The sequence below is a fragment of the Crinia signifera genome, chromosome 3, assembly GCF_055691185.1.
Source record: "Crinia signifera chromosome 3, ASM5569118v1, whole genome shotgun sequence".
In the NCBI taxonomy this organism is placed as follows: Eukaryota; Metazoa; Chordata; class Amphibia; order Anura; family Myobatrachidae; genus Crinia; species Crinia signifera.
Window position 1 is genome coordinate 262,386,491 of NC_139219.1, and position 19,537 is coordinate 262,406,027.

Here is a 19,537-nt window from a genome sequence, read left to right on the forward strand (position 1 = left end):
GTGTGCAGCAGCCACACACTCACACTGACAGTCGGGAGGAAGCACAGAAACCTTCCCGGCTGTCAGATCTGCAAACACAGCGGCCCTATTTCTACTAAATTGTTCTGGCCTGGGGGGCAGAAGGCACCCTGCCCCCCTGCCCAGCCCGCCACTGAAGGGTACATTGAACTGATAGATAAATGCCTTCACAGAAGGCAACAAGGACTTTCACAGAAAGCCAAATGGTTATCCTTAGTATAAAATGCTGAATTCCCCCCAGAAGGGAGAGATGAACTGATCCGGCAATGGACTAACTACAAATTTCATATTAGGGCCACAATGTCCCTGCTGATAGGGGAGCCCTAACGGACATGCCGACAGGCACATATTAATAAAGTTCTTCTGCTCGTGGGGTGAGCGGGCAGAATGGAGCGCGAGGAGAAAGTTAATAAAAAGGAGACAGCCGGTAACGGCTGTTGCGCAGTGTCACTGAGAAGGAAAGATAGTGCAAAGGTACTCAGTAGGTAGGGTGGACAGCGGTGCTGGGAGAGTAATTGGAGACGTACCAGCACGTCCAGCATCTGTGCGGAGGCTCCTGTGACAGGCGGTGATGACCTGATGCAGTGCAGTGCGTCAGGCTCACAGCCTATCAATATTCAGCTGCCATGCAAATTTGCGGCTGTGTGATCAGGTCTGACTTACCCTTATAGTTCTTTTAAAATAACCTTATTTCATATATTTGCAGACATACGTACTTGAATAAGCTAATTAGTATTACTATTTCCCTAATAGTAATAGGGAAAAAATATATTTTCTTTAAAATTCTTGTTTTTTATCCTAGACCATTATTTAAAGATAACGGGAACATTGACCGAGAGTCCAGGTTCTCCCACCTCTTCAGGCAAGAAAGCAGCAAGATTTCTACAGAAGACCTCATTAAACTGGTGTCAGAATACAGAAGGTTGGATTATGTAATCTGTCTATCGAGAACGTACATGAACTAATATGTGACTAAGGATTGTGCCACTGTAAGCATGTGCGGGTGCTCCCTTATACATTAACACTGATGGTAATGTGACACTAGCAGCCCTACAACATCACTCTGCAGGACTATTGCTAATAATCTTATCAAATACAAAGGACACAAGTGTGTTACTGTCAGTAACTAGTGATAACATAACTTCCAGTGCCACTCTAAAGACAAACATACAACTCATAAATAAGAATAAATCGAACATTAAGAGAGACTAAATAGTTGTTCTTGCCACTTTATCATTTGAATCAGTGATATTGGAAATAAATGCCACAAGATCAACAAATCTCTGTAACCTGTATCATATATACTGTAACTGTAGTAGATCATGAGGCTGATTTTTATGATGCAAGTATATTTTCCCATTATAATGCCAGTGTTCCCTCCTTATAATGCCAGTGTTCCCTCCTCATAATGCCAGTGTTCCCTTCTTATAATGCCAGTGTTCCCTCCTTGCAATAGCATAGTTCCCTCCTTATAATGCCAGTGTTCCCTCCTGATCATATCATGTCAGTATTCCCTCTTTAATCCACTTGCGTTCCTTCTTTAGAAGGATAGTTTAGAAGGACTTCGGTACTTATTTCCTAGCACGGCAACCATCTCGTTGATTGTATGCCTTAAGTTGAAGGCACTTAAGGCATACAATCAACGCGATGGACCCGATTTTATGTCAATCACCAGCTAATTTGCCGGTGAAAGACAAAATCGCGTTGATCGCGGCCCCTAATAAGGGGCCGCAATGCGACCGACGTGATCAACGCAATTTTCCCATAGGGAACAATGTTAAATTATTTTTAAAGTGAAAATCAACGCGATCAACCCGATTTTACATAGGTGACAATGTGAAATGGGCCAATATGGCCAATTTCGCTGCGCTCGCCACGCTTTGGGCTCGGTGGCTCGCTGCGCTCGCCACACTTTATAAAATCAACTCCACGCCGACGTGGATAGTAGGGGTATGAAAAGGTCGGAGGACACGTACCGCCGCCCCTCGCAGGCTCGCTGCGCTCGCCACGCTTCCGGTTGGTGTCAATAGTGGGGTGGCGTTAACGATGGGGGGGGGCATTTAAAACATGAGGGGGGTTTGGTATTAAAATGGGGGGTTTGGGGGCTTTTTACATTGAAATCAATGTAAAATCGGGTCTCAGTCACCATTTCACATTGATTCCAATGTAAAAATCGGGTCGATCACGTCGTTCGCATCGCATGCGATTTGGTTGGCACGCGATGCGATTGACGCGATTTTTCCGACCCGATGGATACAATCAAAATCGGTGGCGCCGTGCTAGGAAATAAGTACTGTTTTTTCTCCTTATAACACCATTGTTTCTTCCTTATCACACCGTTGTTTCCTCTTTACCACACCATTGTTTTTCCCTTATAATGCAAATGTGCCTTTCTTTATCATGCCACTATTCCCGCCTTATAATGCCAATTCTCTACTTATAACACCAGTATTTACTCATTATATAACACCAATGTTTCCTCCTTATGATGCCAGTGTTCCAACCTTTTCATGCCATTGTTCCCTTCTTAGAAAGCTGGATGTTTCCTTCTTATGACAACATTGACCCCTCCTTATAATGCCAGTGCTCTCTTCTTATAATGCCAGCTTACCCAATTGATCATGCCATTTTTGCTGCCAGTGTTCCCTCCTTGCCATCCTTATATGTTCTTGCATTACATTGCCAGTGTTCTGTTCCTGGTGTTTATTGAAGGTTTCATTATAAAGATGGTGATGGTAAATGGAACACATGTTTTTGTAATGCAGAAAACACAAGTGAGCCTTATTGAATTATTATTTCCAATATCACACTTTGGTATTATCACTACTGTCCACTTGTAGTCTAGTTATAATTTTACAATTGTTATAACTTGGCATTATATTATTATTATAATAATAATAATAATAATAATAATTAATAAAATAAAATTTTCTAATGGGATTACATTACAATAGATTTTTGTGAAATATCCTAATAAAAGGACTGATATCATTTATGCAAGAATTGTAGATGTAAATGGAATTGTAACAAAATATTAATACTTTACATAGATTACACATTTTACGTGCAAATCAGCATAAAATGTACATGTGTGTAGCATACACTTAAAGTGGATGTTATGTATAAAGTATATGATACAGTATAATCATATCGGGGCTGATTCAACACTGAACCCTAATTAGCAAAAATTGCAAATTGCGTTCACATTGTGAAAAAAATGCGACCCACGGTACACGCTGCCACAGGGTGGCAACCAAACAACTTTTTTTGTTCCGTTCGAGGAATGGGGAGACAGTGCCGGTTTTGTGACTTCACATGCAGACGCTGTGACCTGCAAAAATAGTCGGACTGCGTCTGGCTTCGTAGGATTGCGTGACTATGTAGCACTCGCGCTATAGCAATGCAAATGCAAAACCTTGCAGGCACATTGCGGGGATAAACCTGGCATGCAGAGCGGCCTTGCCCTGGGCTGAGTGGCCCCCACAGCTTACCACCAGGGTTTGTACTTCTGCGAATCCTCGCAAAACTATGACCCATACTGCATCAGGCCCATCATGCGGTAGGGACAACCATAGACCATGAATGAACAAGAGACTTCAAAGTAAGGGGCAGATTTATCAATTCTTGCAGAGAGATAAAGTGGAAGGAAATAAACTACCAACCAATCATCTCTGCCCTTTCATTTTTCAAATAAAGCCTGTAACATGGCAGTTAGGTGCTGATATGTTATTACTTTATCTATCGTCTCTCTCTGTCTGTGTCAGAACTTTCATAGACCTACTGTAATTGTTCTGTTTAAGCTATGTATCTGTTCAGTTTTTTTATTTAATGTGAGAATGATGTTAATCTCTGCTGTTTTATGAGCACTGTTTATATTTCTTTGTTCACAGGGCAGAGAAGATGAGCAAAATCCAAATTATTCCGGGAAATCTGGATATATCAGTAGACACTGTACCCATGGCACATTCAAGTAGGATATCTTTATTTTACTTTGCTAGGTCAACCCTAGTTTCTCAATGTCTTTTATGTATTTGAAAGCCATTTCAAATTTTACCACAAGAACACTGCATGTAGTCAGTCCACAAATGGACCCCAATGATTGTTTTTGACATCATACCAAGTGGCGCTGAGGGGGACGGGGACTACTTATTACCTGGGCCTCGGTTGCTGGAAGGGCCTGTGTCTGCTGTTAAGTATATATACACTTTAAGGTCAGCACCATCTTCTCAATTATATGCTCCTCCTTGGACCTAAAAAGCACAGGCCCAGCTATAAAATAGTCTCTGTAGGGGAAATGTCTTAGGTCTGGCAGTTGTTAAGGTGCCCATATACGGTGCAATGAACCCCTTGCTTTTAGTGCTAGATTGCATAGCATCTAGTACTAAAAGCATACAATGTGCTACAGCACCGTGCATTTTGTACTATATATGGTGCAATCTAGTACTAAAAGCACAGGCTGCACAGACTTTCTGTGCTGTGCGATGGGCTGTGCACGGAAGCGCATCCCACCGCACTGCCCTGTCGCACTGTGTATGGGCACCTATACATTATCTATTATAGAAAGTATGCCCTGCTACTTACTGTATATGATGAAATAAGCTGGCCAGCACAAAGGGAGTCAGACTACATATAGCCTAATATAATATATTGGGCATATCTCTGACAGCATAAATCCTTTTCTGTGTAATGCCACTATGCAGAGCATTATCGGTGTCTGTAATAAGAGTTGGACCTTTCTGTCTCCCTATCAGACTTCCATACACATTTTTTTATGTTGTCCTGTAGATAGAGGAGGTGTCCTAAACAAAGGCTGAATTTACATATAACCAGTAACGAGAACTTGCTCAAATACCTTTGTGTTTTTTGGCTGAAACAATTACAGAATGATATGGTCCAAAATGTTTTGCCTACACGAAATAGGATTAATATTGACCTTTCCTAATGGGATTTCCTGTACTTTACTTTTCTTGGTAGAATTGGAATAATAAAACGAAATATTCTATTTCAGATATAACCCATTAAGCTATCTGTGTTGTTTTTCTCTTCAGCTCATGAATTCCCCTGCAGATTCATGGGAAAGGGCAAGAGAGCTTAAATACAATTCACAGCAATGGGATGGTCAAAGGTCAACGAGGGGCTGATTCCCCCTGGATTTAAGGAAATATTACCAAGTAGCTGTCCTGATAAAAACAACACTTGCTTATGCCAATACAGTAATTGCTTCTAATAGTTCCTTATTAGGACGAAATTAGGAAATACTGTGGGTTCTTCATGTGTGGGCAGTGGCGTAAGTTCATTCCAGTTGCCCGGAGGCAAGATATATATTGGTGCCCCCCCCCCCCCACACACACACACACACAACCCTATATAACCTTATATAAAATATATGTTTCTGTTCAGAAATTTAGATAGATAGATAGATAGATAGATAGATAGATAGATAGATAGATAGATAGATAGATAGATAGAGAATACATATATATTTCAGAACTCAAAATCAAACTCAGAAAGAAATATCCTTGGCTTTTAAATAACTGATTTAAATTGCAGGGGGAGGAGAGGTGCTCCCTTGGGAGAAAGAGCCCGGCAGCAGATGACTCCATTGCCTCCCAGAGTTCTGCCTCTGTGTGTGGGTCTGTCTGCTGCAACATATTCATTAACAAAACAAACTCTTTAAGTTAGAAAATAATCGCTGCAATTTGCAAAAAGTAACTATAACTCGGCATTTACCTTTTAATAAAATTAACTGCTTTAATTCTCATGTAAAAATGAGAAAATATGTCACGTGTACCAAATATTACATGTCACTACCAGTGCTTGTTCATATTGCATTGTCTGAGCCTACAAATACTTTCCTCTCCATAACTTTAGCCATATACTGTAGCACTTCATTTATAATTCTGCTCCACTTGGCCATACAGTATGTGCCGAAATCAATTTACAATATCCTATTTTGCATTGTATCTGAAGGTGGTTACACATGGACCTTTGTTTTGATATCGGAAGAATGGGTCAAAAATTGTATGTATGTGTGTATATAGTGGTGATGCAGGTGCGTTTGCCGATAAACGGCTTATAACACTCCTAGAACGCCTGGGAACGGATGGTCGAATCTTATGTGCTGTTTCATATTTAATGCTTCAATCATCCAATCCCATAGAAGCCAGTAGGAGCACCATGCACACTGTACGATAGTCTGCACTGTGTGTGCTATGCTTGCAGGAGCTGGAAGGGTGTCACACCTAGGACAATCCGGACAGATGATTGGGAGACTTTTCCCGCCCAGCTGCTGTGTTGCAATGACCTCTACTGTTTTTCCTTTTCTAGACTGTCTTACCTCATCACTAATACCAATGAAGCCATTTGGTGAAATAGAGAAACATCCACCCACTGTGGAAATTGAAGAGTTTGTACAGGCATCAACCAAATACTCTCAGCCTCACAGGACTTACAAGAACCAAATATACATTTATCCAAAACACCTCAAGTATGACAGCCAGAAATACTTCAGCAAGGTAAGAAGGGAATGAAAAGCAAACAGCTGAGCGGTGCTTTCAGTATATGTAGCTGCACTCTGCCCTCACGTTCACTGTGACCACAGAGATACCATAAAATGACCTTAGTATTAGTAGAACAAGGAATTTTCGTTCCATATATTACATTACACGATAAGCTGGCTAACCCAGTCAGTCCCTACATTCAGTAAGAATTACAATTCAGTGATTGCTATTCTACCAACCCTCTCCCCTTGCCCACTCCATACGGACCCCAGCAGCCATTCTTACACGCTCCTGGTGGCCAGTCCTCCTCCTAGGTGTCTCCTGTCTTCTGCACGGTGGGAGCCATTGGGGTGTGTGTGCTGAGGAGATAGAACAGACTTTTGGAAATGATTACATAGGAATTTATTTTGTAAGTATTTCAAACACAATTATTAGTGAATGAAAATATCAGGATAGGGTGCACGGCCTCCAAGTGTGTCCTTTCTTACTGTTACTTCAGTCGTGCCAAACAGCATCTCAGCTCCAGGTCCTGTGAGACTGGCCTCACTGAGAGTCTTTTTCTCTCAAAAGTCAATGAGTCAAAAGTCAATCTTATTAATAAAAGTGAAAGTGACAAAACTACATTGTTAGTTGGCACTGATCAATTTGCTGTGCACATTTGTGTATTTGTGTGTAACGAAGTCAGAATTCATATAAGAAGAAATGCAATGCGACAGCTGTGGCTTTTCCTCACACAAATTTCCATTATGCTTCATCTGTGACTTTGTATGTGTGCAAAACCAATTCTTGTGCCATAAATGCATAAATGTCACAGCCTACTGTCTGGTACACTGTAAGGGGATTTTCACTGCATCTGCAATACTCTAAGGGTGGGATGTACTAAACAGAAACCGCTATCTGCTTTTTTTACGCATTTTGAGATGCACTAAAGCCCCACTGCCGGGACTTCGACACTGGGGGTTACGCCAGCTCTACCTGGTGTAATTCCATAGAATAGATGTACTGTAGGTGAGTCCGCACACAAACAATGCTTGTAAGCGTTCTGATACCGTTTAGTGAAAACCAACATACACTTTATCACAGGCTATTTTATACCTTAATAACAGGGTTGGTTGAGCTCCCAGTATAAGTTCAGGAAAACTTAGTTAAAGGGGGTGTGGGGGCCTTGCAAGAGAGGTGCAAGTAAAGACTGATTAAGTCTTTTTGGGGCACTCTTTATTGTAAATTCATGTATATGTAACAAGTTTTGGATGAAAGCAGTGGTGACCCTAAATATTTATATAGGGTATCATTAATTTCGCAAACTGGAAACCAAAAGAGATCATAACAAATCTGCTTGAGATATGATCAATTAACACAGTACAAACTGGGAAAATAGAGGTAAAATAATATAGCCCTATTTTAATTGTACAACACAAAGAATTGTCTTTCTTTGTAGAAAGTCTCAATTTAGGAGACAACTAAAGCACATTTTATTTTAAGGCATATCTAATAAAGGTTAATTTTTACTTATTACATATACATGAATTTACTATAAAGAGTGCCCCAAAAAGACTGAACCAGTCTTTATTTGCACCTCTCTGGCAAGGCCCCCACACCCCCTCTAAGTAATTCCATAGAAGCCTCGATACAGATATTTAGCCCCAATAGATTATATGGCTCAAGACAATTGGTGTGACTGTGTTGCTCCAAAAGCTTTAGTGAACCACCTTTTTATTTAATTGTTTGTCTTAAATGGACAGACAGATCGGTATGGCATATCAGTACGGATGGTGTAATGTCATGAGATCGATTCCCACCATGGCCCTAACTGTGTGGAGTTTGTATATTCTCCCCGTACTTGCGTGGGTTTCTTCCGGGTGCTCCAGTTTCCTCCCAAAAATATACTGGCAGGTTGTTTGGCTCCTAAAAAAAATTAACCCTAGAATGTCTGCGTGTGCGTGTGTATATGTGGTAGGGAATATAGATTGTCAGCTCCACTGGGGCAGAGATTGATGTGTTTGTATTCTCTGTAAAGCGCTGCAGAATATGTGTGCGCTATATAAGAAACTGTTAATAAAGAAATAAAATAAATAATAATATCATAAATAGTGTGTATGTGCGATATGCAGTGGCTTGCGACAGCACTAGTTTTGCAGCTTCCAGTTGTTTTAAATCAGGGATGGGGAACCTTTGGCCCTCCAGCTGTTATTGAAAAACACACCCCAGCTTGCCCTGCAACAGTTTTAGTATGGCAAAATAGCAAAACTGTAGCAGGGCATGCTGGGATGTGTAGTTCAACAACAGCTGGAGGGCTGAAGGTTGCCCATTCCTGTTTTAAATGTATGAATAAGACATTTTAAGCAAAACAAACGCTCAGCATGGGCTGAGTCACCTTGCGTGCTGAGAGCGGCTGTTTTGCGAGACAGAAGCCACAGTGTATGAGGACACATCTGTATGTTGCATTACTATATTATTTGATAATAGATCAGTTTATTGTGCCTGATTTCTGTATATTGTCACATAACGATTAATTTAATGTGTTTTTGTACAATTCCTATTCAAAATAATTATATTAAAGATAAAACCGGGCATGTTGGCTTGGAAAATATAAAATTACTGTTTTAAATGCCAACAACAAAATCACTGATAAATGAATCCAACGTGGTGTGGTAAAAATGTTCATGTTAATTAATTCAAATTAAATAAATATCTAATTGTGTTTATGAATACTCCCCATCCTGTGTGCATAGGCAAGTGTCCAATATTTCTTTGTTTCTTCTAAAGAAAGCAGAATAAACAAGTCATAGGATTTGGCCTTAGCTGTGTGCAAATGATTGCAGATATCTTGTTTATTACGATACATCTGAACCAAATTAGAGCATCAATATTGTCATCTTGCATTTTCTGCAGGCACGTAACATTATGGTGTGTGTTAAATTTAAGAGCTCTGATGAAGAAGGAAGCCAACCATTAAAGGTGAATTGAGAGAAACACAATTATGTACGCTGTATTTATTGTGGAATAAGTACACCCCAAATGTATATAAAATGCATAACACTGCCACAAATGTGGGTATCGCAGGAACTCAGGCAGTTTTGTTTTACAAATCTTGAAAATTTACTAAGTATTGTACATTGATGAATTGTGTTTTTCAATGGCATACTGTATGAAATTAATATTTCTCCTTCGTGTTCCCTGTGTTTGCCCACAGGAAAACTTTCCCACACAGTTAGATCCTTGCAGGCTTCTATGTGTAAATGTGTAGAAAGTATTAAAAATAGAAACAAAAGTTTGTGGCATCCAAGTGCTGGTTCTTTAAATACAGGAACCTAGGGTTGGAAAGGCTCCGGTGAGAACACTGGCCCTGACCGGCGATGTAATGGATTTATCCAGCATGCTGAATCTTAATCACCGGGCAATAGCACCAAGCGGGGCTGTATATCGCTATCTCTGTGGCTCCTACACTCGCTGTGGCCCCTCCACACAGAGCGATGTAGGGGCATTTTCTAAGCGATCTCGTCAAATTAAGTCAGATCGCTTAGAAAATGCGGTAAAATTGCCCCGTGTGTAGGCCACATAACTTTCTGTAGCAAGATTATTTACAGATGATGTTCTGGCTTCCAGTGAACTCTCCTTATATTGCTGAAGTCCCCTGTTGTTATGCAATGTTCAGCAAATATCTTCCTTTGATGTTAAATATTACAGCAGTTCAGCTCTAAAATAACCTGATGTTTCTTTCCAACATAGAAAAATGTTGTTTTGGGCAAAAGTTTTTAAAGTTATTTGCACTGTATTGCATATAGTTCAGCCTGGAATTTAAGCTGTTTTAACATCCATCTGCTACCTGTCCATATTTATTTGCCCATTGAAAAGTATAAGGATGAATATTAACCAGGGTTGCTGACCCTCCCGGAATTTGCGGGAGTCTCCCGAAAATCGGGTCCTTCCTCCCGGCCCCCGGAAGGGTGGGCAACCCTCCCGGAATCATTTATATGCCGCAATCCGCAGGTCTTAGGGGAGGGGGCGGAGCTAAAACGGCACAATCGTGTCATTTTAGCCCTGCCCCCTCCATGGATATGTTAGGAACACGGGAGATCTCGCCACCCCTAACTCCGTTGTCACCTATTGGAGTTGGCGGCTGCGTGCTAAGCTAACCTTCACCAATAATAGCCGCGTTCGTGGGAGCCCGTTAGTCAGGCTCCCACCCCGATGCCACCTGGTCTTACTAGTGACAACGCAGCCGCCAAGGCCAGAGGTAAACAAGGGGAAAGCTGACTACAACCAAGAGGCGAGAACTTCCCTGCCCTATGGAGGAGGGTGCCAGTGGATAGCACTCTAAACTGGAACCCCCTAGGCAAATGCTGTTACCAAACGGGTGTAACAATACAGCAAAGCTGATCTAACAAACCAAACTGACAAGTGTAACAATACACAGTATGTTGACACAATGAGAAAATGCTGACGGGTGTAACAATACACAGAATGTTGACACAATGAGAAAATGCTGACGGGTGTAACAATACACAGAATGTTGACACAATGAGAAAATGCTGACGGGTGTAACAATACACAAGATGGACCCAATACAAAATGCTGACAGGTGTAACAATACACAATATGCTGACACAATAAAGAAATCACGAGTAAGGGGACAGGGAGAGAGAGAATCTCCCCACTTATCTGAACCACGAAGGAATCTGTAGCAGGAGCAGACAAGGATCCTAGGAGGCAGCTAGGAACAGGCCACTGGGTACAGGAACCAACGCTGAGTAGGAGCCTGGGACCGGGAACACTCAAGACACCAAAGCAAGAACTATAGCCGGCGTCTGAGTGTCCCGGCCAGGCTGTTTAAATAGCGCGCCAGGCGCTACCCTGACGCTGCGTGCAGCGTCATGGACACCCCTTCCTCCCTGCGGCCGCCAGGCGTCCCCCGTCGCCTTGGCAACCGCTGCGGCAGGGGAGGAAGAGGTTGCCCCCAGGCTGCCTGACGCCTGTCAGCGTCCGCCGGAAGCTCCCGGCCGGTGACGCGACGGCGTCGTAGTAACCCGGCAACCGCCAGGACGACAATGGAGGAGACTGCCGGGCGAGCGGAGGCGCTGCCCGTGCAGCTCCTAACAGTACCCCCCCCCTTGAGGAGGGGTCACCGAACCCTTAGACCCAGGTTTAAACGGGAAGGTCTTAAAGAACTCTGTTTTGAGTCTGGGTGCGTGTAAAAATCGCTCAGGTACCCAAGACCTCTCCTCCTCTCCGAACCCCTTCCAATGGACCAAAAATTTAAGTTGCCCCCGAACGACCTTGGAATCTAATATCTGCTCTACTACGAATTCTTTGTGCCCTTGAACGAGGACTGGTCTACGGTTAGGAGCACGCCCTGATTGGGAAGCCATCGAGGCTGGCTTGAGAAGAGAACAATGAAAGACATTATTAATACGCAGTGCTCTGGGAAGCTGCAACCTAAACGCCACCGGGTTGACCTGAGCCGTGATCAGGAATGGACCGATGAACCTGGGTCCTAATTTTTGGCATCTCTGGCGAAGCTTGATGTGGCGAGTTGACAACCCCACCTTTTGCCCCACTCGGAATAAACATGGTCTCCTATGCTTGTCGAAAAAAATCTTAGAACGTGCAGAAGACTGTCTCAGAGCTAAATGAACCTTCTGCCATGACTTCCTAAGGAGGGAAACCGTGGAGACAGGTGGCTGAGAGGAATCCCTGGGAACAGAAAAGGAGCTGCATTTGGGATGGAACCCGAAATTACACAGAAAAGGCGAGCTCTTGGAAGCCACATGGTAGGAGTTGTTATAAGCAAACTCAGCCAGAGGTACCAGCTCAGCCCAATTGCTCTGACATTTGGAGACAAAGCAGCGTAAATATTGTTCCAGGGCCTGATTGACCCTTTCGGTCTGTCCGTTGGACTGTGGGTGATACCCGGAAGATAGACTGACCTGTATTCCTAACCCAGAACAAAAACTTCTCCAGAACCTGGCCACAAACTGAGATCCTCTGTCTGAAACTATATCCAAGGGAAGGCCATGGAGTCTGAAAATATGAGAGATGAAGAGCTGTGCCAATTCCTTGGCAGTAGGAAGTTTACGCAAGGGTGTAAAATAAGCCATCTTGCTAAAGCGGTCGACCGTGACCCAAATGGTGGTAAAACGAGTAGATGGAGGAAGGTCGACAATAAAGTCCATAGAAATATAGGACCACGGCCTTTCAGGAATGGACAATGGCAGTAGCGTTCCCACTGGTGATAATCTGGAAGACTTATGTCGGGCACAAACAGGACAAGACGAGATAAACTGAGTGACATCTTGTTTCATGGTGGGCCACCAAACCGCTCTGGACAAGTGCTCAAGGGTCTTGGTAACGCCAGGATGTCCCGTGACCCTACTGGCATGGAAGTCCTTGAGGACCAATTCTCTAAGATGTTTAGGGATAAACAGGCGATTATGTGGAGTCCCCTGAGGGGCTGAAGGCTGAGAAGCCAGAACACGGGAGGCCAAGTCCTGAGTCAGACCCGCAAAAATGACAGAAGACGGGACAATGGGTGCATCCTCCAGTTCAGTGCTCTGACAAGTCTGGAAACTGCGGGATAACGCATCAGCTTTGATATTTTTAGGGCCGGGTCTGAATGTAATAATAAACTGGAACCTGGTAAAGAACAATGCCCACCGGGCTTGTCGTGGGTTTAGCCGTTTGGCCGACTCGATGTAGGCTAAGTTTTTATGGTCAGTGATCACGGTGATGACGTGTTTGGCCCCCTCAAGCCAGTGACGCCACTCCTCGAAAGCCCACTTAATGGCCAACAATTCGCGATTCCCGACATCATAGTTCCTTTCGGCTGTGGAGAACTTGCGGGAGAAGAAGGCGCAAGGATGAATCTTCTGATCCTGAGTGTTCTTCTGGGAAAGGACAGCTCCAGCCCCTACATCTGAGGCGTCAACCTCCACAAGAAAAGGAATTCTGGGGTCCGGGTGATGTAAGACGGGAGCTGAACAAAAGGCTTTCTTTAGATTATAAAAGGATTCGATGGCCTGTGGGGACCAAACTTCCGGATTAGCTCCTTTGCGAGTCAACTCTACAATGGGGGCAACAATGTCCGAGAAAGACCGGATGAATCTCCGATAATAATTAGAGAATCCTAAAAATCTTTGAATAGCTTTAAGGTTGGTAGGGCGAGCCCAAGACATGATGGCCTGAACCTTACTGGGGTCCATGGAAAAACCCTTGGGAGAGATGACATAGCCCAGAAATGAGACTTGAGAAATTTCGAATTCGCACTTTTCGAGTTTGGCGTATAGTTGATTCTCACGCAACTTCTGAAGGATCAGGCGGACGTGTTGCCGATGTTCAGAAAGTGACTTGGAAAAAATCAAAATGTCGTCTAAGTAAACCACAGCAAATACCCCCAGGTAAGGTCGGAGAACCTCATTGATAAAGTCCTGAAAGACTGCAGGAGCATTGGCTAAGCCAAACGGCATTACAAGATACTCGTAGTGGCCTGAGTGCGTATTAAAGGCAGTCTTCCACTCATCTCCTTTTCTAATCCTGATGAGGTTATAAGCTCCTCTGAGGTCGATCTTGGAAAAGACTATCGCCTCCCGGATTTGGTCGAATAAAACAGAGATGAGTGGTAACGGGTAGGAATTTTTTATGGTAATCTTGTTCAAGGCCCGATAGTCTATACAGGGACGTAAAGATCCATCTTTTTTTTCTACAAAAAAAAACCCTGCGCCTACAGGAGACTTAGAGGGACGAATGAATCCTTTTTCAAGACTCTCACTTATGTATGAATCCATGGCCTGGGATTCAGGTGCTGAGAGGGCATATAGGCGACCCTTGGGCAATCTGGCATGGGGGACTAGGTCTATGGCACAATCAAAGGGACGGTGAGGGGGCAACGTATCTGCTTCCTTCTTGGAAAACACGTCGGCAAAGTCTCTGTAGGGTACGGGTATGGAAGAAAAAACGGGAAGAACAAGACGAAGAGGAAGAGAGAGACAACGGTCAGAACAGGAGGAGCCCCAACGTGTGATTTTTCCTGTGGTCCAATCAATACTGGGATTGTGCTTCCTAAGCCATGGTAACCCCAAGACGAGTGGCGTGAGAGGACAGTGAAACAAAAGGAAGGAAATCTCTTCCGAATGAAGAGCCCCCACCGAAAGCTGAAGAGAAGGAGTGCATGCGGTAACACTGCCGTTGGAGAGTGACTGACCATCAAGGCCACAAACCGACAAGGAATTGACCAAGGGAATGGGCTCGAGCCCCAACGAATGAGCCAGACCCTTGTCAATAAAATTGCCGGCCGCGCCGCAATCGACAAAGGCAGTGGTATCGACAGTGCAGTTATTACAGGAGACAGAAACCTGAATAATTATCGAGTCTAGGGGAGTAAAACAAGATAGGCCCAAGTGAGTCTCCCCAAACAAACTTAGGCCCTGTCTTTTCCCGCCTTCAACGGGCAGACAACTGCACGGTGGCCCTGACCTCCACAATACAAACAGAGACCCTTCAGTCTCCTGCGATTCTTTTCTGCGGCTGACAGACGCGTAGCCCCAATCTGCATGGGTTCATCGCAAGCAACCTCCGGGGTTTCCCCCAGTGAAGATGAGGGGAATATCCCGGACTCCCTCTCCCTCTGGCGTTCCCGGAACCTCCGATCTACCTTGATGGCTAATTCCATAATTTCATCAAGGGAGGTCGGGGTAGGATAGTGAACCAATGCATCCTTTAAGGTTTCGGATAGACCAATCCTAAACTGGCTGCGGAGTGCTGGGTCATTCCAACCTGAATCAATGGCCCACCTCCTAAATTGGGTACAATAAGCCTCTGCATTACCCTGACCCTGCCGTAGTACCCTCAGGTTGGCTTCGGCTGAGGCAGCACGGTCCGGGTCGTCGTACAGCAACCCCATGGCAGAGAAAAAGGCATTCACAGAGGTAAGGGCCTCGGACCCTGCGGGAAGGCCGAAAGCCCAGGTCTGTGGGTCCCCCTGTAACAGGGAGATAACCATTCCCACCCGCTGGGATTCCAAGCCGGAGGAGGCCGGGCGGAGTTTGAAGTAAAGCTTACATGACTCCCTAAAATTAAAAAACTGGGAACGCTCCCCGGAAAACCGGTCTGGGAGACTCAACTTGGGTTCAGGGTTTCTGGATGAGGATAAGACCCCCTGTACCCGTTCCTCTTGTGAGTTCACCCGGAGGGTCAATTTCTGGAGCTCTTGTGTCAGGGTATGCATCTGTCCCGCCAAAGCGTGACTAGCTGCCTGCTGGGCCGGATCCATGACAGCAGACTGAAAGTTAGGTGAAGTATGGGCCGGCTATAATGTTAGGAACACGGGAGATCTCGCCACCCCTAACTCCGTTGTCACCTATTGGAGTTGGCGGCTGCGTGCTAAGCTAACCTTCACCAATAATAGCCGCGTTCGTGGGAGCCCGTTAGTCAGGCTCCCACCCCGATGCCACCTGGTCTTACTAGTGACAACGCAGCCGCCAAGGCCAGAGGTAAACAAGGGGAAAGCTGACTACAACCAAGAGGCGAGAACTTCCCTGCCCTATGGAGGAGGGTGCCAGTGGATAGCACTCTAAACTGGAACCCCCTAGGCAAATGCTGTTACCAAACGGGTGTAACAATACAGCAAAGCTGATCTAACAAACCAAACTGACAAGTGTAACAATACACAGTATGTTGACACAATGAGAAAATGCTGACGGGTGTAACAATACACAGAATGTTGACACAATGAGAAAATGCTGACGGGTGTAACAATACACAGAATGTTGACACAATGAGAAAATGCTGACGGGTGTAACAATACACAAGATGGACCCAATACAAAATGCTGACAGGTGTAACAATACACAATATGCTGACACAATAAAGAAATCACGAGTAAGGGGACAGGGAGAGAGAGAATCTCCCCACTTATCTGAACCACGAAGGAATCTGTAGCAGGAGCAGACAAGGATCCTAGGAGGCAGCTAGGAACTGGCCACTGGGTACAGGAACCAACGCTGAGTAGGAGCCTGGGACCGGGAACACTCAAGACACCAAAGCAAGAACTATAGCCGGCGTCTGAGTGTCCCGGCCAGGCTGTTTAAATAGCGCGCCAGGCGCTACCCTGACGCTGCGTGCGGCGTCATGAACACCCCTTCCTCCCTGCGGCCGCCAGGCGTCCCCCGTCGCCTTGGCAACCGCTGCGGCAGGGGAGGAAGAGGTTGCCCCCAGGCTGCCTGACGCCTGTCAGCGTCCGCCGGAAGCTCCCGGCCGGTGACGCGACGGCGTCGTAGTAACCCGGCAACCGCCGGGACGACAATGGAGGAGACTGCCGGGCGAGTGGAGGCGCTGCCCGTGCAGCTCCTAACAGGATATCAGTTTTTTCGGATATTTGCCGTAATGGGGACGGGGCTTAATGACGTCACTGTTAAGCCCCGCCCCCAAAACTCGTAATGCAAGATTCCTCTCCGGGCTTCCCTGATATTAACATACTTTTTTTTGTGATATAGTTCTTCCTATTGGCCACTACAATGTGTACACTCCTGTTAATGTGAACGTCAGCCTAGTACTGTATGTCTCTACACCTGGTACAGTACACAATGTTACATTTCTAATTTTTGTCAACAGTGCATTTACAGGAAGCCTGGTGGCTCACTGTTTACTACAGCAGCGTATACCACAATCCTCCATCATTCCCAGAATCCAGACTTTTATGATGAGGTCAGTCTAACTCATTTCTTCCTGCTACATCTGACGGTTTAAAAATATTTAAAGATATACCTTATTTTATTATCATTGCAGATATGTAGTATTGAGGTGGGAGGAGGAGTCTTGGACTGCACACCCTAATTCCAAACATAATCAGAGGTGCTATCATGTTGAGACTTGCAGTTCCACACAGAAAGAAAAAAGGGATATGCACACTCTATAGTGCTACGCACTGCTAATCAGAATAATTATAATAAACTCTGAACTGTAACAGAGAAAATTCGGGGTGCTTAGCATAATTATTGGCCAACAATCTAAGCCTACTAACCATGGCCAGGTGACCTTATCTGGTGGGACCGAAAGCACTAAGGTTCAAATCCAGAGCGTGGGACCTAAAGCTAAAATGTTAGTATTAATACATAAGAAGCATAAGGAGTGTTACATAGACGGGAGGTATTAATTATTAGTCCAAAAAATATTTAATATTTATATTTTTCAAATAGCATCAAAACTGTTTACAGCAAGGCACCATTGTGTTTCACAAATTGATTTACAGTAGTTAATAGTTCAAACAGAAGAGTAAAACCTATATTTAGCATTCCTATATCTTTATTATATTAACTATGAGCTTCAAATGAAGCCAAACCAGACTCATTATGCTGTTAGATTCGCCTTTGCCACTAAGCCACACCCACACGTCATCTTATTGGGAGGGGGTTATGACACATAAATAAATAAGATTGACAACATGGCTTTGGAAGGAGATAAGTAAACAGTAACCAAAGTATGGTACTCTAGTGAATGGCAGCCTTTTCTAGTAGGTTTAGTAGGATTCTTTTACTCATATATAATTAATAATGTTTATGCAGTGCGGGCCATACTCCTTCCTCGTTCTTATGATTTGCCAACTGGTGATCTGTTTGGAAATCGGAAAAAAAAAAACAGTATGTTAAAAATTGACAACTTGCCAATCCTGGCTGATCCAGGATTTCCGACATGTTGGATTCCCACTATCCCCTGACCCAAGAACAGCTTAACAGAGAATTGCTGTGATACCTGCCTGCTGTATTGGCCCTATTAGACAAGCACATAAGATAACAAATAGTGGAGAGTACAAAGGATAAACAGAGACTGATTGCATATGCTGTAGGAACTGATCAAACACAGCATATCGTAAAAAAAGCTAAGCCATGTTTTTGTGTTGTCCTTCAAGTTGTTATTTCTGAGATTTAAAAATGTCTAAAACCTTGTACAGTTGATAAAAGTAGTTTGATTGGTGGTCTAAAGACATTGGATTCTATTACCTTTACAGTGCAACTTGGAAAATGAAAGCAAGGAGACTTTTCTGGAAATATTGGCAATAGTTCCAGAAAAGTCTCCCAATACAGTCAGTGATGCTCAGGAATTTTGTCTGTTGGATCATTTTCATTTCTGTATATTGTTTTGTTACATGTCTTCTGCCTTATTTTTCTTTAAAATATCTGTTCCAGTGTCACCAGCTCTGATGTTAGCTGCTCTATATCAACTCAACCATGTTAGTAAACTAGCTGCCAGGTTTGGTTATTCCAACCAAGAACACTCCAGAGCTCTGTCCAAGTCTCGTTGGCAGTTTTTATAATATTATATAAAAGGTTAGGCCAATTTCCAATTGTGCTTTTTCCAATGACTGCCATGGAAACAATGAAATAGTGAGATTTATAGCACCGCACCAATGTTTACTTTTTTTAGACTATTTCTTTTTGGAAATTTGTAGTCTTAACAATTTTTAACTCCATGTGGTTTTTACTGTAATCTTAATATGTTTAGATCAATTAACGTGCAAAATCAAAATACAAATGCTCTGTTGTAATATATCATTCTGTATATTTTTGCAAGTGCATCCATTTTATGAATACAGAAAGTCATGCATTGGCCATGGTGGCGGCATTGTGACCATGGGAAGTTTGTAACACCCATGGGAGGAGTTTAGCAGATAGGTAGGGGCCTGGCAGCGGCATTCGTTGCTATGGTCGGAATGGTTTGCATTTGTCCCTAATTACCAGATGAAGTGAAAGAAATTAGATTGTATTTAGCCAGATAGAAATATTTTGATAAAATAGAGGAAATGGATTTGATTGTTAATAGAAAGAGCAAGAGAAATTATATTTTGTACTTTTACAGGATATATCGAGCTGCACATTTGCATTATCATATTTCTAAAAATATTAAAAAAAATATTCAAAAGTGACTCATTAAAGACACAACTAATATCATTTTGTAATGGGGAAATTTAGTTGAATGCAATGAAGATGATTTGCCTATCTGGAATGGCACAACGCACCCCCTGACATCGC

At 43.6% G+C, this 19,537-nt stretch overlaps 1 protein-coding gene across 5 annotated transcripts in view; it reads left to right on the plus strand.

Annotated features, from left to right (window-relative positions):
• DOCK10 (dedicator of cytokinesis 10) overlaps window positions 1–19,537 on the plus strand; it is a 341,015-nt gene that overhangs the window by 193,283 nt on the left and 128,195 nt on the right. For all 5 annotated transcript variants that reach the window (XM_083177979.1, XM_083177977.1, XM_083177976.1 and 2 more), the window contains 5 exons: window positions 821–940; window positions 3,909–3,988; window positions 6,346–6,533; window positions 9,411–9,476; window positions 17,124–17,216. In XM_083177979.1, the coding sequence (XP_083034105.1) occupies window positions 821–940; window positions 3,909–3,988; window positions 6,346–6,533; window positions 9,411–9,476; window positions 17,124–17,216 (547 nt within the window). The remainder of the gene's footprint in view (window positions 1–820; window positions 941–3,908; window positions 3,989–6,345; window positions 6,534–9,410; window positions 9,477–17,123; window positions 17,217–19,537) is intronic.